Source organism: Cynocephalus volans, chromosome 10 (genome assembly GCF_027409185.1).
Source record: "Cynocephalus volans isolate mCynVol1 chromosome 10, mCynVol1.pri, whole genome shotgun sequence".
Classification (NCBI taxonomy): domain Eukaryota; kingdom Metazoa; phylum Chordata; class Mammalia; order Dermoptera; family Cynocephalidae; genus Cynocephalus; species Cynocephalus volans.
In genome coordinates this window covers 33,124,686-33,148,317 of record NC_084469.1, presented here as the reverse complement: position 1 = coordinate 33,148,317, position 23,632 = coordinate 33,124,686, and the positions used below count along the sequence as shown (strand labels likewise).

Below are 23,632 nucleotides of genomic sequence, written 5' to 3'. Positions count from 1 at the left end.
TTATTAATACTTATGAGTTCATATAGCTAATCACTGAGCATCTATTGAGAGTCAGCAATACGCCAGATTACAGAGAGGAAAGACATGGATCATAGTCAGTAGTGTGGGATGAGCAAGTGAAAAGGACAATTAGAATGCAGGGTGATAAGAACTATAATAAAATTATCCAGAGTGTGCTATAGAAGTACAGAAAAGATGTACAATTTATTCCTGGCCAGAAGATGAGGGATATTTTCTTGGAGAGAAAGTTCATAGAAGCTGAGTCTCCAACAATGTGTAAGTCTTGTTAGCCAGCTAAAAAAGAAAAACAAGGGCTTTGTAGGAAGAGGAACAATGTGCAAAGACACAGAGTCATAGCAAAGTGTGATGATTTCTCAGAAGTACAAGTTAATCTGATTGGAGTATGAAGTCCAAGTGAGGAATGGTGGAGAGGTGAGACTGGAGTGGTAAGCTAGAGCTTGATCATAAAAAGGAAAATTATGTGTAGTAGTCTCTATTTATCAAGGTAGTGAAATCTGATGCATTTTATATAATATTCCACTCTAAATGATTAAAAACATTTCATCAGTTAATGGCCCGTGTTAGTACTTATCCAGAATGCTTCATTATTCTATAATTATCTTAAAATTATAGAAAACTGAAACATTAGTGTGATTTCAAGTAACTGCCACGTACATACATTTACATTAAAATTAACTATTTTGACCAGTTTGTTTTAATTTCCAGAGATTGCTTTGCATAAATCCACCTCTGTTTGAAATCTGTCAAGTCTTGTTAAGTCCGACACAACATCATGTAGCACTTATAGGAATAAAAGGACTTATGGTATTAGAATTACCTAAAAGATGGGGGAAGAATTCTGAATTTGAGGGTGGAAAATCAACAGTGAATTGTAGGTAAGTTGTATTTTCATTTAGTGTTTATCTGTATAATTTGTAATTTATACAGAAAATTGTTCAAGACCAGTGGTTCTGAAAATATTTTTAGTATGCTATTAAAACATTAGAGCACTCCACATGGTCTACAGACTGACTTCTTGTGATATTAATGTTTATAGTATATATGTGACTGTACTTTTATTCCGCCTGAATTATCACATTGCTCTCCCATTGGATGTTAGGTTATTCTTTCAATTAGGTAGAAATAAAATTTTTTTAAAGGTAGTAATTGTCTGTGAGCCAGAAGTTTGCTCAGAACTTTACCTAGATTTTATTTTTATATAATGTTTTAAAAATACAGAAAAGTGAGTCTAAAACACCTACGGAAAAGAATATAAGGTAGAAACCCACCTTTAGCTTCACAACTTGTGAGTTGAGTCCCCTTAAGCTGTTTATTTTCTAAATTCCTGAGTTATTTTCAAAATAGTGATGATAGTATCTGTCCTTGTAGTTTCCTTACAAGTTGGTAAAATGATGAAAAGATACTGTATCTAAAAGCACTTGTAAAGTATTATATAAAATACACTACAATTTAGAAAATATTTTTCTTTTGATTCCTTGATATTGATTGAATAGATGCTTTGAATGCTCTCTCAGCAACATTTAAGAGAAAGAAATTTGAAGGAAAGAAAAGCAAAGAATGTTAAAGTTCTATAAAATGTTTTAGAAAATTGTTATCTTTGTTTTAGTACCACTCCAATTGCTGAGAGATTTTTCACCAGTTCTACCTCTCTGACTCTGAAGCATGCTGCCTGGTATCCAAGTGAAATGCTGGATCCCCATATAGTGCTGTTAACATCAGATAATGTAATAAGGTAAATTTTATTTTTAACTCACTTGTAGTTTATGAATGAGAAGGTTGTATTCCTGTTTGCCAATTAACAGCTCAAGGTAGCACTAAAAGAGTCACTGAATGTCGTAATGCTTTTATCTGATGGCTATTGTAACCCATTCTCAATCGTAAAAATTGCCTAACTGCTCTAACTTACATGCTTTAATTACTGCACTTACTTCTCAACTAGTCTTTCTGCCTCCAGTCTTTCCTTTCCTAGTCTTACCTGTAAGTATTGTTAGAGTAATCTTCCCAAAACTCTTCATCATGTCACCCTTCTGATGATAAAATGTAGCATAGGGGAAAGAATATAAATGGAAATTGAGAGATTTGAATTTTTGTCCCAATGTCACTTCCCTTATCTCTGAGATCTTGAACTTCTTTTTAGTGGAGGTGCCTCAGTTTCTAATCTGTTTCTAGTAAGCAGGTTTGATTTGATATTTCTAAAGCCCCTTCCAAGCTTTGCACTCTATAATTAAATGCCCTAATCCTACTTAGATTTCTGTTATATCAGTTAGCTTTCTGGATCTGTCTTATGTAAAAAGTTTATTGGAAGGACTCAACAGAGGTACAAATATATCAAGTTTTATTTTTCCTAATCACTGTTTTTAATTGTGCTCTACCAAATCTTCCTTCCCTGCTGAATGGTTGATTCCTATATAGCATCTTATATAGATCTCATAGCTTTCTGGTTACTTTTAGTTAAAACTTAGTGTGTCAGGCCAGCCCGTGGCTCACTTGGGAGAGTGTGGTGCTGACAATACCAAGGTCATGGGTTCGGATCCCTATATAGGGATGGCTGGTTGGCTCACTTGGGAGAGCGTGGTGCTGACAACACCAAGTCAAGGGTTAAGATCCCCTTGCTGGTCATCTTTAAAAAAAAAAAAAAAAAAAAAAAAAAAAACGTGTCCAATTTAAAACTCTGATCTCAAATCCATTTCAAAACAATATCCTGGCCTTGTCATAGGTCAGACCTGTGTCTTGAGGGATCTGAAAGGAGTGGAGAGCACGTAGTCTGCTCTTTCACTCTTTCTCTATCCCAGCACTTTGGAGTATAGGGTGAAGTGTAAGGAGTGGGGCTGCCTCCTCCTTCCTCTAATTTTGATACCAATCAAAGAATAGGGGTAGGGAGGGTGGGATAGGTGAGGCAGAGATCTTACCTAACTGGTTGTCTATCAGTGATGGGAAGGTATGCCTGATCTTGGTTTAATCTAGTTCTGTGTGCTGCTAGTAACCTCTGTTAATGTGGTAGTCTCTGCACAGATGGTGTGTGTGTGTGTTGGGGGGCAGTGTTTAAACTTTCAGCTCCCTTCATCACTAAGGAGCCCTGTTATCTTATTGGCTCCTGGCAGCAATCCATGCCCTGAACTCTCTCTCAAGATGGAGTATTACCAAATTTGATATCTCCTACCTTCTCACCTAACTGTTGTAGACTTTCATATAGAGCCATGGTTATTGCCAAGGTCCTCTTCCAAGGGCTTCAGAGAACTGGGCACACCGTACCATAGTCCTTTCTTACGCTGCTGTAGCATACCTCCTTCAGAAATTCTCAGATAAAAAATAGATACCATATAGTACTGGCATGCCCCTAAACTCTAGGATAAGACATCTCAGATTCGTTCAAGAATTTCTGTACTTTGGTGGCCTATAGTCTTCTGCAGTACATCTAGCATTCAGCTAGGACATGAGGCACCAATCTCCCTTATCACAGATTATCTCCAAATCTGGCTGAGTGTTTCTCCTAGAGCCTTCCCTGCCCACCCATTTGGCTTTGGAGTTGGGGATAAAGAAAGGTGGGAAGAAAAACCCTCCCATTACAAACACTATAGTGTACTCCTAAGGACTCTGACATCCTCTCTTCTTAGTCTTCCTTTTATATATGCTGGAAAAGGAGATGGTAGAGAGAGAGCATAGGTCCAGTTCTTCCTCAATAAGCCCTATGGGAGGTATCTAATCCCAAATATTGAAGGTTCGTTTTAAAATATAGGATACTTAATACTTCTGTGTTCCTAAGTTTTGGACTTTGTCGACAATTTCAGGGTAAAAGGAAGTTTTCACTCAATGCCCTGTTGTACTTTTTCTTTCACTGTTCCCCAACACAATAGTATTTATGTGTATTTTGAAGTCAGTAATATTTGTAGGCACCTAGGAAGACCACAATAAATGTGTATTCAGTTGGATCAAATTATCATTAAAAACATTTATTAAATACTTATGTGATATTTTATGGATAATGAAACAAACCAAGTTTAAAACTTCTTATCAGGGTCAGACAAAATAAGTTATTAATTTGGTGAAGACTTTATAAAGAAACATTGGATTTCTAATAATGACATTATTGGCTTTTTGGAAATTCATTCCCCTTTTAACACTAGCCATATATGCTATGAAATATGTTACTTTAAGTTAAATATGATTTTAGTAGAAAGATTACAGTTTTATACTTTCCCTTGAGAAAATATAGATGACATGATATTGGGTCTTTATATAACATAACATGTATGGATTACAGGCTAATGTCACTCGCTCTGCTGGCCAGTTGGTATATGGAGAAGAGAAAGATATGGTTCCTTCTCTTGTAGATTTGGGGTCTAACAGGCAGAGACAGATGGGTGTAATTGAAGGGAAGTGGGAGCTGGCAAGCTGGGGGCAGTAGTAGATGACTGGACAAGGTGAGTATGGCTGAGGGCTCAGGATGGAAGAGACAGAGGGTTCAGTGGTATGGATTAGGCTGCTAAAGAATTTTGGAAAGGATAGAAAACATTTCTCTAGGTCCCAAGGGAAACTCCCTCTTATGTAGTTAAAGAATAAATGAAGTGGGCTGCTTTGTCAGCAACAGCAAGCTCTTTGACAAATAAATGGTTGTGATAACTGGTAGGAAAATTCTCAGTTAAGAACTGACTAATGGAAAGGAGAGCGGGATTTGGGAAAATGAAAGAATTTTTTCTTTCCCCTGCACTGGGAATGAAATGAAAGAATTTTAAGTGCTGGTTTTCTTCTCATTTGATTGCTAGAATTTACTCTCTGCGTGAGCCCCAGACACCCACTAAGGTGATTGTCCTTTCAGAAGCAGAAGAAGAAAGCCTAATACTTAATAAAGGGTAAGTTTTTATTTGTGTCATGACATGTTTTTTTAAATTATTTTATTGGGATTATAAATGCAGTTTTATCAGAGAGTGCAAGGTTTTCCAGAGGTGAATTTAGCATGCTTTTGGTAATATGAGAAGTAAGCAAAAGTTGATAATAAGTAACAAGAAGTGAATAAGTAACAAGAAGTTACAAATCTGAATGTCACTATAACTACTAGCTTGATCTGTGTATTTGTCAGTTTCTGTTGCTTATAACAAAATACTTGAAACTGGGTGATTTATATGAAAACAAAATTTATTGCTTACAGTTTCAGAGGCTAGGAAGTACAAAGTCCAGGGAACACATCTGGAGGAAGGATTTCTTTGGTGGTGACTTCAGTGACATCAGGGTATCACATTGCAAAAATGGTGGAGCAGAGAGTAACTTCCTCATTCACTGTCTTTTTAAAGCCCTCAGAACCAAAACCCTGACCACCATTATTAATCCATTCACTACTGCACAATCCTAAAATCTTACAGTCCAATCACCTCTTCAAGGCTCCACCTTTCAATTACCATAATAGGATTTCCCACCCTCTTAACAGTCACCCTGGGGGCTAAGTTTCTAATACATAAAATTTAGGGAACACAATTCAAGCTTCAGTGAGTTTGGGGGAGACATAATTCAATCCACTACAATCTGTTTTCAAGAGAGTTTTAAATGTGAGTGGCAGAAACTGATTCCCTATTGTAATGTGGATAAGAGAATACATTATAAAATGACAAAATATAGAAAAAGGTGAAAGGTAACAGTGTTGGGCTAGAGGTCTACCAGCTGTTCACTCAACGTGGATAAGGGAGATTCTGAACTCCCACACCAGCATCTAGTGTCCCAGAACCTGGAGTGGAACATAGATAGCCCTTCTGATTCTCCCGTGACCATGGCTTCTTTTATGCTTTCTTACCCACTACAGGGACAAGTTTCTGGCTACTTTGATCACTAACAGAATCACCCTTTGAACTCACAAACCCTATTCCTCTGGCCTCCTGATCAGTCTTTCTGGTGATTACCACACATGATCACCCACAGTGTGTGCATGTGGAGTGAAGCTTTTAGTAGCAATATTCCTGGAAGTTCCATTTAGTTATTTTCGTGTCTCTGTGTTGGTCAGATCTAATAGTCTTGTTTATTTTTTGTTATTCTAACCTTTATTCCTTGAATATTTTATACATAGCTATTATATATTTGACAATTTTAATATCTGAAGTCTTGGGGAGAATCTAAATCAGTATTTATTCTTTCTCCGGAACTGCAGTCATGGTGGTTTCCTTATGATTGCTGGTCTCTAACTGTGAACTTATATGTACATAATCTTAATGTCTGAGAATATCAAGAACCTGAATTGGGGTGTGTTCTTCCAAAGAGCATTTGCTTCTGCTAGGAGCCAAGGGTTGCCATTGACCTGGGACCACTTTAATTCTCTTCGACAATTCCAGAACTGAAAGTTTCAGTTAAATGATGTGAATATCTTACAGCACCAACTTCTTAAATCCCAGTACATTCATCTCCACAATGGGGAAATAACTGCCTTTGGGAGTTGATAGGTCCTGTTCTTAAGTGAGGGCATTTTCTCCCCTGCAACTTGTCTCATAGCTGACCAACTTCCTTAAGATGGGCACGTTGTCCAGATAAGAAGCAGTAGAGCAAATCCAGTGGTTAAGAGCTTTGGCTCTGGTGTCAACAAACACCTGGTTCTAATCTCTGCTCTACCACTTGCCAGCTGTGGCTTCTGGGCAGGTTTTTGTTTCTTTGCTTTTCATTTTTTTTGGGGGGGGGCTGGCCGGTACAGGGATCTAAACCCTTGCTTTGACCTTGGTGTTATCAGCACCATGCTCTAACCAACTGAGCTATCTGGCCAGCCCTGGGCAGGTTTTTCAATTGCACTAAGTCTCATTTCTATTACTGTATATTCCATGAATATGAAAAATAATATTGCCCGTTTCTTAGGATTATTGTATAGAATAAATGAGGTCATGCATTAAAAAGTGCTTAGCATGGTGCTTAGCACAGAGTAATTTCTCATTAACTGGTATCTACTATCATTATTCGATATAGTACTATATTTAAGCTCCAGTTACATTTTCATTGCTTAGGAGTCATTTGAGTCTCATTAAATTAACTTCTATGTCAATTTGTTCCCATTCATTATCTTGGTTTTTTATCTCCTAATACCATGTGCCTTTCTATGTGATAAAGAAACTAAGATATGGTACTTAAAATACTTACAATGATGTTGATGCTTTCAACTACATGAAATTGTGATTTTATTTTAACCATATTCATTAACCTTGTTTTGAACTGGAATCTTTTTGGATAACAAATTTTACTAAATTTAAAATTTTTTAAATAGTTTGTCTTTCCTGATTATATAGGTAATGTATACTTATTGTAGAAAATTGGGAAAACTAGAGAAAAGTATTAAGAAGGAAATGAAAAAAAATTTTTTTATCTCCTATAACCTATCTTCAATACAGCAGCCAAAGTGATAACTTACAGTTTAATCAGATCATTCTACTTCTCTGCTCTCCATACCCCATTGATTTCCCAGAGTCTTTCCCATGGCCTACAGGTCTGCCATCTAGCTCTCAGGGCTCCAGCCACCTTCGCCTCCTTGCCATTCCTCAGACCACATCAAGCACCTTCCACCTTAGAGTCTTTGCATATGTTCTTCCCTCAACCTCAATTGCCCCTTCCCCAGATAACCACAGACTTGCTGCCTTATTTCCTTCAGATCTTTGCTCAAATGTCACCTTATCAGAATCCTTCCTGTACCACCTAGTCTAAAGTGACACCTCGATCATACCCTCTTGTCCCACTTTATTTTCCTTCATAACATCATTTTCTGAATTTATGTTATATGTCTGTTTCTTCTCTGTTTGTTGTATACCTCTGAGAATAATTCACTGATGTATTTATTCTCAGAACCTAGAACAGTACCTGGCACAAAGTAGGTGCTTAGTAAATATTTGTGGAACTAATGAATCCTGCTGCTCAGAGATAACTATTGAAGTTTTTATGTGTTTTATTCCTGTTTCTTTTTTGTGTTTATGCATGTTTATATTTGTATGTTTTTGCTGTTTGTATATCTGTGTATTTAAACTATTTAAAATTAAAGTAGCACCAAATAATTTCATGGCCTGCTTTCTTCACTTACTTTTATGACAGTTTTCCAATGTTAACATTCTTCATAATTATAATTTTTGTCTTTTCGTTTCATTGAATACAAATTTCATATATATTCACCTCCTGTTACTGGACATTTTGTTTTTGTTTTCAACAAGTTGGTTTTTAAATCTCTTTCCAGAAGGGCATATACTGCATCTTTAGGAGAGACAGCAGTTGCATTTGACTTTGGGCCATTGGCAGCAGTTCCAAAAAATATATTTGGACAAAAAGGTGAAGATGAAGTAGTGGCATACCCACTGTACATCTTATATGAGAATGGCGAGACTTTCCTTACATATGTTAGTCTGTTACACAGGTAAGTTGAGGTGGTAACCCACCTGAAATGAAAACTCAGCTTGTGCTCCAGTGTAGATTGTCATGGTTGGACTTTGGATCTATGTTTTTGAGTTTGTGGAAGTGTTGCAGTCTTTAGATACCTGATTTGAATATTTTGGAGAAAAAGTTAGTACAGATCATTTGACCTTTCATTTCATCATATTATTTGAGTAAGTTCTATAGAGTTCTTCCATAATCACTTAAGATAGGACTGGATTTGTGTTCAGAAAGTCTAGTTAGAAAAAAAAATAAATTTAAAGAAAATTTTTAAAAAATAAAGTCTAGTTAACAAAAAGAGCATTTATTTCTCTTATATGAATGAGGCACCAGGAGGATGATTAGAAATGGTCATTTGGTGTCTTGTATCCCAATTGTGGGGAAAAAGACAGATATACACATGAGTAGATAATTAGCTATCCCTTATTGTTGGTACACAGCCAGTAAGAATCCAGAGGAAGAAGGAATCATTCTGCCTGGAGAAGTTAAGGAAATTTTCATAGAGAAGGATGGAGGTCTTGTGGGACTTAGAGGTCTCATCTCATGTAGGATTAAATGAAGCATCAAGGAAGGGTAAGACCATTTCAGTCACAAGGGCAGCATAGAGTGTGAAAATAAGCAAGTGCATGTGTCATTCAAGGTTCAGTGATAAAGACATTTTGGACTAAAGCAGAGGAGTCATGTAGGGAGCATTAAATGGTAAAGCTAGAAGCATTTTCTCAGAGGAGAAAGTTTTGGTGGAATTAAACACTTAGTCGAGGAATATGGGATCTATTTTGCAGGAATAGAATAGTAGGAAACTAGTGATGGTTTCTGAGCAGGAGAAGAATAAAACAGTTGATTAGGAAAGGGATTGAAGCAGGGAGACTTTTTGAAGAAGCTGTTGCAAAATTGAGCTGTAGGCTACAAGAGTTTGAATTAGGGTGGTCGAATGCAAAGGGAGAAATGAAACATAGTAAATACTACAGAAGACAAATCAAGAAGACTTAGTTACTATTTGGATAAGGGAGTGAGCCATTAACAGAAACACTGAGGTCAGAAAAGGCAGCTAATTTGGGGGGAAGATTTATTTTTACAAATGGTCAACGTGAGACAGTATTGGACCAATAAGTGGAAATATTCCATGGACAGTTGGAAATGAGAGATGATAAAGAAAAAAAATAGAGATATGAGAATCATTTGTCATGGTGAGTCAATACAGGATAAGAATTTCAGGAAAGTTTATAACTACAGAGGCATAAGGCCAAGGGCTGAACATTAGAGTTTATTCACTTATAAATCAACTCAACAGATACTTATTCAGAGCCCACTGTGTGGCGGAAGATGGAAATATGTACAAGATTGAAGGCAGGGTCCCTGCTGTGTGGTTACTTGTCTACCAAAATGGCTAAACTAATAACTTACTATACTACAATGTGATGTGTTCAGGGCATCTCAGAGTGCTGTGGGAGTCTGATAGACTAAATGCTTAGGCCTGCCAATCTTAAAAGACTTTGATGAAATGTTAATATAAAAGCTTAAACTTGAAAGATTCACTAGACAGAATTAGAAGCAAAGGTGGTTCCAGGAGAGAGAAGAGAGTATGCAAAATGATAAAGATTAGAAAGATGAAAGATCTTGACAGTGTAGAGTGTTGAGGATTAACTATAGAGTGCACTCTCCTTGGCAGAAATGTTCTCTGCCTTTCACATGCGATTCCTCTAGGGAGGACTTCGTGGTAACATGACCCTCCCTTACATTTTGTCCCCTTCCCGCTTAGCTCTCATTTATCCACACCATGATCCACCTAGTAACCTTAGCCCAAAACTCAAAGGTCATCTACATCCTCTTACATCTAATCAGTACCAAATTTCTATTGATTTTATTAAGAAAATCTCTCAAATGTATATACTTTTCTCTGTATTCCTTTGTCCCCATTTCAGATGCTCATCATCTTTTGCCTAGATCATTCTTCCCTTAGATAGTTTCCCTGAATCCCATTTTGGACCTTCCATGTCATCCTCCTCACTGCTACCAGATTAATCTTTGTAAAGTGAAGCTCCATCATCCTTGATTTAAACCTAGTGATACACTATCACTGAGCAGTTGTCACTCATTCAGACTCTGAGTATTTTGACATGGCATACAAGGCTGTCTGCTTCATAAACCAGTCCGGGATATCTGTCTAGCTATTCTGCTGCCTTAGACCTTGTTCTTTGCTTCTTATCATAGTAAGTTTCCTTCTTGTTAGTTCCTAGTCTTTAATGCTTCCAGGACTTTACATAAGCTGTTCCCCAGCTTGGAATGTTCAAACCACCACCACCCCCTTTCCAGAAATCATCCTTTCCCCATTTATCTTATTTTTGATATCTTTCTTACCCACCTCACTTTCTTTATACTTTTCTGTTATTCCTTTGCACCCTATAAATCCTACTGTTGTTATACTTAACCACATGGTATAGTAATTCTGGTTAAATGTCTGCTTCCCCAACTAAACCATCAGTTCACCTGGGGTATCATCTAGCACTCAATAAATGTGTTTGTCTAATCAAATTAAAAGTGTGGGTCCAAAGCCCTGAAAAGAAGCTACATTTCAGAAAAAAAGATTTGGGAGCCATCAGAATATAGGTGTTAGGTAGTTAAAACTAGGCGTAGTTCAATATGCTCTCATGAGGACTTACAACAGAACCCTGGAGGACACCAATATTTAAGAGACAGAAATTAGATAGGTGTAATCAGAGGTAGAAAGAGAGAACTATGGGAATGAATTGCTAAAGGTGCTGAGGGTGTCAAGCAGCAATAATTGTTAACTAGTTATAAAAGCAGCTAAAGGTCAAGTCAAATGCCTTATGGATTTAGCAACTAGAATCTCATGGGTTACCTTTGCCAGAGGATCTTCATTGGAATGGGTGGAAGAATAAACCATAGTAAATTTAGGGTAAGATTTTTCAATCTCTGCCCTGTTGACATTTTGGAGTGAGTAATTCTTTTTTGTAGGGAGCTGTCCTATGGGAGAATGTTTAACAGCATCTCTGGCCTTTACCCCCTAGATGCCAGTAAACCCTCCCCTCTCCCACCCCCATTTGTGACAACCCAAAATGTCTTCAAACATTGCCAGTGTCCCCTCAAGGGCAATTATCTCTGGTTGAGAACCACCGGAGTGGTAGAATGTGAATGGGAAAGCAAAAAAGGATACATTGGGAATATACTACATTTATAATAACGGTATGGTAGCTGGAGGAAGACAAAATCAGAGAATAGTTAGAAGGGATGGGCATGGTTATCTTCTGCCAACATTTCCCAAGTATGTTTTCATTGTTTCTTTAGCCCTGGGAATATCGGAAAGCTGTTGGGTCCATTGCCCATGCATCCTGCGGCTGAAGATAACTATGGTTATGATGCTTGTGCTATACTCTGCTTATCCTGTGTCCCCAACATCTTAGTGATTGCCACCGAATCAGGAGTGCTGTATCACTGTGTTGTGCTAGAGGGAGAAGAAGAAGATGACCAAACGGTAAGTGCAGGCTAGTGTATGTGTATTTTACATCTGCAGCACCTAATATAGTTCCTGACCTGCCTGATAAGAATGCTTAATATATGAAGAACTTTAGCTTATATCTGGCACTTCTGATATTATGGAAATTAAACACTTAAAAATAATTGAAAGGGCTGGACAGCTCACTGGTAGAGCATGGTGCTGATAACACCAAGGTCAAGGGTTCAGATCTCTGTGCCAGCCAGCCAGCCACCAAAAAAAAAAAAAAAAAAAAAGGAATTGAGGCACACTTAAAAATCTAAATGGAAAGAAGAGAGACTTTATTTTTTTCTTTTTTAAGAACAACAACGCACTGCTAGGATAGGGGAATTAAGGAGAATTTGAAATTACTATTTGACCCAGCTTTTTCCTTCTGTTTTTACTTGTATACATGTTCAAATAAACATGCAAGATCAAAATTATAACACTTTTTTTTACAGTCAGAAAAGTCCTGGGATTCTAGGGCCGACCTCATTCCTTCTCTGTATGTGTTTGAATGTGTTGAGTTGGAGCTTGCCCTGAAACTGGCATCTGGAGAGGATGATCCATTTGTTTCTGACTTTTCTTGTCCAATCAAACTTCACAGAGGTAAAGTATACACTAAATTTAGTTATTTTATGCCATTGTATTTATACTAAGACTACCACAGACTGTGCCTGTGTAATTTATTTGTTCTATGGCTCTAGCCTTTAAAAAGTTGACTGGGTTCCTATGGCCTTTTAGTCACTATAGTACACTTTCTGTCCAAGACAGACTGAGCAAATTTCCCAAGTTTTAAGATAGTGATCTTCAGTCTGCATCCACTCGTTTATAATAGTGAATTTTTCCTGGTCCTATCAGAAGTAGATTGACTTCAAAAATAACTTTTAAAATCAAATTATAATATATTGATGTTAAGGTATCCTTTACAAATATCTATCTTTCTTCATTTTGGAACACATTATCTTGTTATACCCAGACTCAATTTGAATTGTTTCCCTTTTTCTTTCTTTGTTTTTAACTTGCCTGGGTTGGTATCAGATCCTTCTGGCAACTTATCTCTGCTCATTTAGGGAGATCTCACACGGACTACTGAGACAATCAAAGAATGTATTGTTCAGACACAGTGACTGAGTGGAAAGAGTTTGTAACTAGGAGTCTGGAACGTTCTAGGTTTTAGTTCCATCTCTACTATTAATAGGCTTTATAGTCTTGGGCTGTTTACTCAACCTCTCTGGTCTTCAGTTTCCTCATCTGAAAACAACAGTTATGTTAGATGATCTCTGAGGTCCCTTCTTAAACAAGAATCTTGTAATCTATTTGCCTCTCCACTCTTTTTTAGATCCTCCTCTAGGATCTCGTCTTTCTCCCTGTGAAGAATGAGGAACAAAAGCTTACTCATTCTGCAACAATTTGGTGTACCTTTCATATTTTTCCTCTGTCCGGTACAGAGAGAAGGATTTCAGTCTTGTAGCAGTTTGACCTAATCTGTTTACAGCCCTCATTAGCCAGTTTGCCTAGGTTTGGTAATAATGGCTTCAACTCTGTAATAAAATATGGCCAAAACATTTAAGAGGGCAGTATTCCTTACATAATAAGCCAGCAAAGAAAGCTCATTGGGCACATCTAATTAAAGTGTTTTGAGAGATATAGTCTAACTAAGAACTTTATAAATGAGAAAACTGAAAACTGGTGAGGTAAAGTGACTTAAACTAACTGGTTTTCCTATAAAGATACATATATCTTCAGGAAATCTTAAGTGTAGGCATTTTTTTCTTGATTCTTTCAAAGAGAGTAACATTTTTATATGTGAAACTAAGAAATTTTTTACTTGTTCGTATTTGTGCCTAAAGCATATTACAATTACTGAAAGACACCCAGATTTCTTAGTAACAAAAGTGAAATGGCTACCATATAACATGTAGGGGTGGTGTTCATCAAATGTCCTATTTCGGTAACTAAGTGGTGGTTCTTTTTCAAAACAGATTTCTGTTACTTCCCAATGTTAAGATTTTTCTGTTGAAATTAGCACAAGCAAATTTTGAAAAGTCATTTTAAATAATGGTAAACATAATGCGATGGTTTGAGCCTTAAGTCTTAAATATGAGCTAATGAAATGAAAGTTTTCAATATTTTATTGTTCAAACAGAGGGATGATTCCCATACACCAGAGATTTTTAAACTTTTTATAGCAGAATGCCGTTTTCAAAGGTGTTTTGCAAAAAAAAAATAAAAGTGTTTTGCAGAACCTCAATATGTAAAATACATAAAAATAGTATAACATCAATTTTATAACATTAATATAAAGTCAACAGTAAGAAAATGAGGCTGTTAGATAAAAGAACATTTTTAATTTAGCAGCTTGTACATTATTGTTGCCATCTTTATCAGCCCAACACGATGGTTTGACTCACAATTTTTCAACTTTATGATGGTGTGAAAGCAATACACATTTAGTAGAAACCGTATTTCAAATTTTGAATTTTAATCTTTTCTTGGGCTGGCGATATGCAGTACTGTCTTGTGATGCTGGGCAGCAGCAGCAAGCTGTAGCTCCCTGTCAGCCATGGGATCATGAGGGTAAACAACGCATACTCCACAGTGTACTGTGTTGCCAGCGTTTTTTGAATATTGTGTTTTGTGTTTTCATATCCCATCATGTCTAGAAAATGCCCATTTTTGACATATTTTCAATTTATGATAGTCTTATTGGGACTTATCCCAAACATAAGTCGAGGAGCACCTGTACACATTATTCCTGTATTTTATTTTAGTTTAATATTTTAAAAATCCTAAGTCACAAAGATAAAAATAGTAATAGGTATTCAAAAGCTCATCTTTTATACTTCTACTCATTTTTCTACAAAATCTAAAACTGTTCAATGAAGTTTATTAATTAAAAAAAGAATTTGGTAAAATTGGGGAGGAAAAGCTCAACTTTTAGTTTCAAGATCATCTCAATGATACTAGGGCCCAAAGAAAGTAGAGAAATTTTTTGTTCAAAACCAATTAATTAAAATTATGAAACAATTGCACACATTTCTTGGTATAAATATAAATGATTGTCAAACAAAAAGAGCATCCAACATTGAAAATAAAACCATCTGTAAGTCATCATTATGAAAACATGTAAAACTTCACTTCTCATTTCATAACTGACATACATGACAGAACTATTGGCCAAGCAGTTGTGCTATAGTCCTTTTAGGGTCTGTGTTGTAGGAGTGCATTCGCTTCAACAATTTCTTGTAAGTAGATGTATGCAAGCATAGGTTTTCTACAGACCTACCATTCTTTTTTTTTTTTTTTTTTTTTAAATCATCCCCACCAGCTTGGGTTTTATTTTTTATTTATTTATTTATTTATTTATTTGTCTTTTTGTGACCGGTAAGGGGATCACAACCCTTGGCGTGGTGGTGTCGCCCACACCGCGCTCAGCCAGTGAGCGCACCGGCCATTCCTATACAGGATCCGAACCCGCAGCGGGAGCGTCGCTGCGCTCCCAAGCACTGCACTCTCCCAAGTGCACCACGGGGCCGGCCCCAGACCTACCATTCTTAATCACCATTTTATTTTGAAGAACTTAACACCAAGGTACAGGATTCAATCCATATACCGGCCAGCTGCCAATAAATAAATAAATAAATAAACAAATTAAAAAATTTTCAAATCCCTGACATAGTGTTACAGTATAAAAGTCCTGTAGACTTTCCATCACTTCCATCAACAAATATGTTTATAGGATACAGAGATAAATTCTTTCAATTTTCTAATGGTTGCTTTTATATCATTTATGATTTTATTTTAGATCCCAAGTGTCCTTCAAGATATCACTGTACTCATGAAGCTGGTGTACATAGTGTTGGGCTAACTTGGATTCATAAACTTCACAAATTTCTTGGATCAGGTGAGTTTACTAACTTTCTGTACTCTTCAGTAGTTTCAGAGGTTCCTTGAAAAAGTAGTTTGGAATAGAAAAATAATAGAGAAAATCAGTGCAACCAAAGTTGGTTCTTGGAAACAAAGATCAACAAAGTTGACAGACCTTTAGCTAGACTGCCCAAGAAATAAAAGAGAGAAGACTTAGATTACTACAGTCAGAAATGAAAGAGGAGCTGTCATTACTACCTTAAAGAAATAAAAAAGATTTTAAGGGAATACTGTGAACAACTGTATGCCAATTAGATAATGTAGATGAAAGGGACAAATTCCAAGAAAGAAAGAAACTACCAAAACTGACTCAAGAAGAATTAGAAAATTTGAATAGACCCATAAGAGATTGATTAATAATCAAAAAACTACCCAAAAAGAAAAGCCCAGGACCAGACAGCTTCACATTTAAAGAATTAATACCAATTTTTTTTTTTTTTTTAAAAGATGACTGGTAAGGGGATCTTAACCCTTGACTTGGTGTTGTCAGCACCATGCTCACCCAGTGAGCAACCGGCCATCCCTATATGGGATCCGAACCCGTGGCCTTGGTGTTATCAGCACCACACTCTCCCGAGTGAGCCACGGGCTGGCCCATTAATACCAATTTTTCACAAGCTTTTCCAAAATATAGATGAGGAAAGAACACCTCCCAACTCATTCTGTGAGGTCAGTATTACCCTGATACCAAAACAAGACAAAGATATTCCAAGATAAGAAAACTTCAGAAAACATGAATATGAATGACATAAAAAAATCCTCAACAGAATACTAGCAAACTGAATCCAGCAGTGTATAAAAAGGATTATATACCGTAAGTGGAATTTATCCCAAGAATACAAGATTAGTTTAGCATTCAAAAATCAATTAATATTGATAAATTAAAATAAAAAATAATAAATATAAAAAAAATACATTATATGAAATACAAAAAAAAAAAAATCAATATATTGCACCATATCAATAGAATAAAGGATAGAAACCATATGATTATCTCAGTAGACATAGAAAAAGCATTTAAGAAACTCCATTCAGATCCCCTTACTGGTCAGCCACACAAAACAAACAAAACTCCCCAACAGCCTTTTACATTAAGAAACACTTGACAGGGCTGGCCAGACAGCCACCAAAAAAAAGAGAAAAAAAAAACATGACAAATTAGGAATAGAAGGAAACTTCTTCAAACTGATAAAGGGCATCTTTGAAAAACCTATACCTAACACCATGCTTACTGGTGAAATACCTAATGCTTTCTGTATTGGCTTTCTACTACTGCTGTTGTTAACTTAGTGGCTTAAAACCTCACACGTTAGTTCTATAGGTTAGAAGTCCTGTGTATGTCTAACTGGGCTCAAATTGGCAGAGCAGTTTTCCTTTCTGGAGGCACTGGGGGAGAATACATTTCCTACACTTTTCTAGTATCTACCACAATTCTTGGCTAGCATCCCCCTTCCTCCATCTTCATAGTCAACAACAGTGGAATGGGTTGGATCCTTCTTACATTGTATTACTCTGACCTTTCTGCTTCCCTCTTTCACTTTTAAAGAAATCTGTGATAACATTGGGTCCACCCAGATAATCCAGGATAACATCCCTGCTTTAAAGTCATCTGATAAAAAAGTTAATTCCATCTGCAATCTTTATTCCCCTGTCATGTAATCTAACATTTTCACAGGTTCTGGAGATTGGGACGTGGACATCTCTGAAGAGTCCATTATTCTGCCTATTACAATCTACCCCTTGACCTCCAAAGATTCACATTTTACCCAAATGCAAAATACATTCACCTCATCCCAATATTCTCAAAAGTCTCAAACAATTATAACATCAACACAAAGTTCAAAATCTCGTAAATCTAATGAGCTCAAAAGTCCTAACCTAAATCTCATCATCTTAATAAAGTATGTGTGAGACTCTGAGTATATTTTGCCACTCTGAGGCAAAATTTGTCTCTACAGACCTGTGAAGCTAGAAAACAAGTTATCTGCTCCCAGAATACAGTGTTGGGACAAGCATAGGATACCAGTTACACACATTCCAGTTCAAAAGGGGAAAAGATGGAAGGGAAAAAGGAGTCACAGATCCAGGCAATTTCAGAATCCAAATTCCAGTAGATTTCATTGGACTGGGCATAATCCTCAGGGCATACAGCTCTGCCCCTTGAGGGATCCTTCATTTTTTAGGAAAGGTAGCATTTTTTTGTAGTTAAGTTATTTTATCAGCCTCTTTCCTACCTATAAAATTTTAGGGGTGGAGTAGCCTTCTCTGATCTTCTATCTGACGCTTTCAGTCCAAACCACCCACTACTGTTGTAAAAATCTCAGGAACCTTTAGGGTCTCTTGTGTCTGTCATAGAGATTCACTCTAGTAGACAAGAAGTTCATCCACAGATCTTTCCTAGATAATCCCATTTCTATTTTTGGCTTCTGCTGAGATGGCTGAATGATCTAAGTTACACTTTTTTTTTTTTTTTTGGCACCTGGTTGGTATGGTACAAGAATCAAACCCTGGACCATAGTGTTATCAGCACCATCCTCTAACCAACAAACAGGCCAGCCCACTCTTAATTACTTCAAAGAGACCTTGATGTGACTGAATATTCTGACCTCTTGATCCTTCTGAGATAGTAGCAAAAAGTAGTGCAGCCACACCCATGGCTTTTTCTCTAGAGCATGCTTTTCTGACAGTGAATCTTTTAATTTTAGCATCTTTTGCCATTCAGATAGATTGAGGATTTCCCAAATCATCAAGTCCATGTTCTTTTTCAACAGTTCTTCCCTTAATTATATCTTTCCTCACATTTTACTGTAATCAGCAAGAAGAAACCAGGCTATATCTTCAATGCTTTGCTTGGAAATCTCCTCAGCTGCGTTTCCAATTTAATTGTTTACATATTCTGCTCTCCACACTCTCCCCGTAAGATTAGGAACAAAACAAGAATATCTTCTCTTGGCACTTCTATTCAACATTGTAATGGAGGTTCTAGACAGAGAAGTTAGCCAAGAAAATGAAGTAGAAGACGTACAGATTGGAAAGGTAGAAATAAAACTCTCTCTGATCTCAGATGACCTGATTTTTTATGTAGAAAATCCTAGGGAATCCTCTAAAAAACTATTTAGACTCAAACAAGTTCAGGATACATGAACAATATACAAATAACAGTTCTATTTCTATACACTAGCAATGCAGAATACAAAAAGAAAATTAAAACATTTCTATTTATGCTAGCATCAAAGCAAATAAGAATGAATTGAGCAAAAGATGTGCAAAACGTATTTTTAATACTACAAATATCATTGAAAGAAAAGAAAACCTAAATAAATGAAAAAATCCCATGTTCTTGGACCAGAAAACTTAATGTTGTTAAACGTTAGTAATACTCCTCAAATTAATGTAAAGATTCACTTCAATCCCTATCAAAATTCCAGCTGGCTTCTTTGCAGAAATTGACAAGCTGATTCTAAAATTTGTATGGAAATGCAAGTGACCTAGACTAGCCAAAACAGTCTTGAAAAACAAGCATAAAGTTGGAAGATCCACGATTCCTGATCTCAAAACTTGCTGTAAAGCTATAAAGACAGTGTGATATTGGCATAAGAATATAGATATGGGTCAATGGAAAAGAACTGAAAGTCCAGAAATAGCCCCTACATTTACAGTTAATTGGTTTCAACAAGGGTGCAAAAACAATTCAATGCAGGAAAGGATAGTCTTTTCAACAAATGGTACTGGGACAATTGGATATCCACATACAAAAGAATGAAGTTGGACCCTATATTAGTCCATTTTTGTTGCTTATAATAAAATACATGGAACTGGGTAATTTATAAAGAAAATAAAAGTTATTGCTTACAGTTTCTGAGTCTGGAAAGTCCAAAGTCCATCTGGTGGTGGCAACAGTGACCCCGTGGTCTCACATTGCAAGATGGTGGAAGCAGAGAGAGAGAAAGATAAACTCTCCTCTTCTTTTAGCCCTCAGAACCATGCCACTGACCACCATTATTAATCCATTCACTACTACATGGCCCTACAATCCAATCACCTCTTCAAGGCTCCACCTTTCAATTACCATAGTAGGATTTCCCACCCTCTTAACCGTCACAGTGGGGACCAAGTTTCTTATACATAAAACCTGGGAGATAATTCAAGCTTCAGGGAGTTTTGGCGGACATAATTCAATCCACTACAGACCCCTACTTCACAATATACACAAAAATGAACTCAAAATGGATCAAAGACTTAAATGGAAGAAATAAAACTTATAGAACTCATAGAAGAAAACATAGGTATAAATCTTTGTGACCTTGGATTAGGCAATGGTTTCTTAGATATGACATCAAAAGCACAATAGGCAGAAGAAAGAATAGATAAATTGCACATCACAAAATTTAGAAACTTGTCCTTCAAGGACATTCTCACAAAAGTGAAAACACAACCCACAGAATGGGAGAAAATATTTGCAAATTATATGTCTGATGGTGGACTTATATCTAGAACATATAAAAGAACTCTTAGCACTCAATAATAAAAAGATAAATTTTAATTTTGCCAATTTTAAAAATGGACAAAGGATTTGCATAGAGATTGTTCCATCGATGATATACAAATAGCACATGAAAAGATGCTCAACATCATTAGTCATTATGGAAATGAAATACCAAAAATCCACAGTAAGATATGACTTTAGACACACAGGGATGGCAAAATGAAAAAGATGGACAATAACAAGTGTTGATGAGGATATGGAAAATGGGGACCCTCACACTCTGCTTATGAGGATGGAAAATGGTGCAGCCACTTTGGAAGACAGTCTGGCAGTTCCTCAAATGATTAAACAGAGTTACTATATACCCAGCAGTTCCACTTCTGGGTATATGTATCCAGGAGAAATGAAAACTTATGTCCACACAAATACTTGTACAAGAGTATTCATAGCAACATTATTCATGATAGCCCAAAAGCCAAATAGCTAAGTGTCCATCAACTGATGAAAGAATAAGTGAAATGTGGTATATCCATGCAATTGAATATTATTCAGTAATAAAAAGGAATAAAGTACTAATACATGCTACAATATGGATGATCCTTGAAAATATCATGCTAAGTGAAAGAAGCCAGTCAGAAACAACTACATATTGTATGAATCCATTTATAGACTATGTCCAGAATAGGCAAATCCAGACATAGAATATAGATGCCTAGGTCTGGGAAGGTTGGTAGAAACTGGAGAGTAACTGCTAATGGGTATGGGTTTCTGTTTGGGAAATGAAAATATTCTAAATTTTGGTAATGGTTGTACAATTCTTTTAATATACTAAAAACCCATTGAATTGTACTTTTTTTTTTTTAAAGATGACCAGTAAGGGGATCTTAACCCTTGACTTGGTGTTGTCAGCACCACGCTCAGCCAGTGAGCGAACCGGACATCCCTATATGGGATCCGAACCCGGGGCCTTGGTGTTATCAGCACCGCACTCTCCCGAGTGAACCACGGGCCGGCCCATCCTTATCAGTTCTGAATTGTACACTTTGAGTGGATGAGTTGTATGGTATTGAGAACTATGTTTTTAAAAGGCTGTTATAAAAATAAAATCAGTGTGGGTAAGGAAGACAGTGGAAGAAAATGATTTCTGGGATTGTTCTCAGTGAAACATTTCTGCATTTAGAAACTCGACCAAGGAATATCCTACTTTCCTTCTTGGGGCAGAAATCCAGACCCCTGGGGAAAGGATATTTTTATGTCAGAAAGGCATAGTTCTTGAGAAGCAATGGTTTGAGACTTTGGAAATTTATCTAAGCATCAGTTAATTTATATAATGTGCTCCTTTGTAGATGAAGAAGATAAGGATAGTTTACAAGAACTTGCTACAGAACAGAAATGCTTTGTAGAACACATCCTTTGTACAAAGCCATTGCCATGCAGGTAAGGACCTTCTCTCCCTTGAATACACAGATAACAATTGTTACTTCCGTTATTCTGATACATATATATTTTATACTCACATACACATGATTCATTGCTGAATCATTTGAAAGTAAGTTGCAAACATGGTACTTCACCCCTAAGAGTGTTCTGTTCATCAGATGTTCATCACAAGCTTTCTCCTTCTTCAAGGCCACTCCACTATTGTTTCCTCTGTCTGGAAGATATTTCCCCAGCCCAAACCCCAGCTTGCTATCTTCTTTTGGCTCTTATTCTTCTTGCTGATCTTACTGTCACTTCTTCAGAGAGGACTCCCTTGATTCCCCAATCTAACTTAGGGTTCTCCTATTCTCTCCCTTTTTCTTTGTAGCACATATCACAATTTATATTTGAATTTGTTTAATGTCTATCACCACATCTAAAATATATGTGTTTCATGAGGACAGAGACTTTGTCTGTTTCTTAGTAAATACTGTCTGCCTCGTGTCTGTATACTCAGTGTCTAGTAGATACTCAGTAATATTTGATGAATAGAATAAAGGGAGGTATGTACAGTAACTCCCAGGTTTCTACTTGTGATAACTGAGTTGATGTGATACTTGTCAGAAAAATGGGGACATAGGAGAAAGAACAAAATTGGCAGGGGCACCTGGAGTTTTGTGTTCCTACAGGACCAAATGGAAGAGCCCAGTAGGCAGTTGGCTATGTAGGCCTGGGGTTTGGATGCTCAGGGCTGGGATGACAGAGATGTGGGGACGGTCAGCTTGGAACATAATGCTGGTGAAAGTTACCCAGGAAAAGGCCTAGAAAGGGTAGAGAGACCCGAGAAGAGAGTCAGGAGCAACACTTATAAGCAGTGAGTGAAGGCAGAGGAGCTCAGCAAGGAAGGAAATTTGAGAAAAGGTCTGCCAGAGAGACTGAAGGAGACCTGGAGGGAAGGATAGCAAAGATGCCAAGAAGAGTGTTTCCAAGAGAAGGCAGTGGGCAAAGCATCAAATAAGCACAGCAGTGCAGTGAGAGCAGTAAAATGTCTAGATTTGTCAATACAGAGGACCACAGGGAAAACACTGGGGGGGTTTGGGGAGGATAGCAAACTGTACCAGGTTGAAAAGTGAACAGGAAAAATGTATAATAAAATTCCATTTATATCAATTGCAAAAACAGGTAAAATTAAAGTCTTGCATAGGAATGAATACCTAGATAGGAAAACTATAAAGCAAGTCAAGGACATGATATCGTGAAAGTCAGAATAGTGATTACTTCTATGGGGAGTGAAAGGCTCAAGGAGGGTCACATGGGGAGTCTTAGGTTGTTTCAGTGTTCTAATTCTTGACCTGGATCCTGGATAGTGTATGTGGACTTCACATTGATACTATAAAGTTTTAGAACCTCGCAGATTTCCTCTCCCCCTTCTCTTCCCCACTTTCAAAAAAAGGTGAATGGGAGATGTGGAAGGGGAACTAGTATTGTTGACTACTGTTCAAAGACTGCTGGTTCTAAAGGGAAGGAGAGAAAGGAGAATAGGTTAAGGGGAGCTGGACATGTAATGGGGAGTGTTTTACATGGAGGAGACATGAGCTTGTTTGTTTATAAGCTGTGGGGAATTAGACAGTAGGGAGATTTTGAAACTACACAGTTGATGGCACAATCTTCAGAGGCTGTGAAAGGAGATGGCTTTGACATTCAGGGGCAGAAATGTGCTGTGGGGGCGGGATAGGTGGGGCCTATAGGGGAGCATATTGGCAGGGAGGACAGTTCCCATCTGCAGGCCACAGTTTCCAGTGTCTTCAGTGAAGTGGGAAAGAAGATTGAGAGGGAGATGCATGCTATGCACAATAAATGAAGTCCTATGACATACAACATCCCTTGGTATATCAGGGAATCGATTG

The 23,632-nt window shown here is 37.1% G+C and overlaps 1 protein-coding gene across 1 annotated transcript in view; it reads left to right on the top strand.

The window, feature by feature from the left end:
• NUP88 (nucleoporin 88) overlaps nt 1-23,632 on the top strand; it is a 30,852-nt gene that overhangs the window by 2,239 nt on the left and 4,981 nt on the right. Inside the window, exons 2-9 of the mRNA XM_063110437.1 lie at nt 727-896; nt 1,628-1,753; nt 4,785-4,871; nt 8,204-8,380; nt 11,704-11,890; nt 12,352-12,499; nt 15,699-15,797; nt 21,653-21,743. Of these exons, the coding sequence (XP_062966507.1) occupies nt 727-896; nt 1,628-1,753; nt 4,785-4,871; nt 8,204-8,380; nt 11,704-11,890; nt 12,352-12,499; nt 15,699-15,797; nt 21,653-21,743 (1,085 nt within the window). The remainder of the gene's footprint in view (nt 1-726; nt 897-1,627; nt 1,754-4,784; nt 4,872-8,203; nt 8,381-11,703; nt 11,891-12,351; nt 12,500-15,698; nt 15,798-21,652; nt 21,744-23,632) is intronic.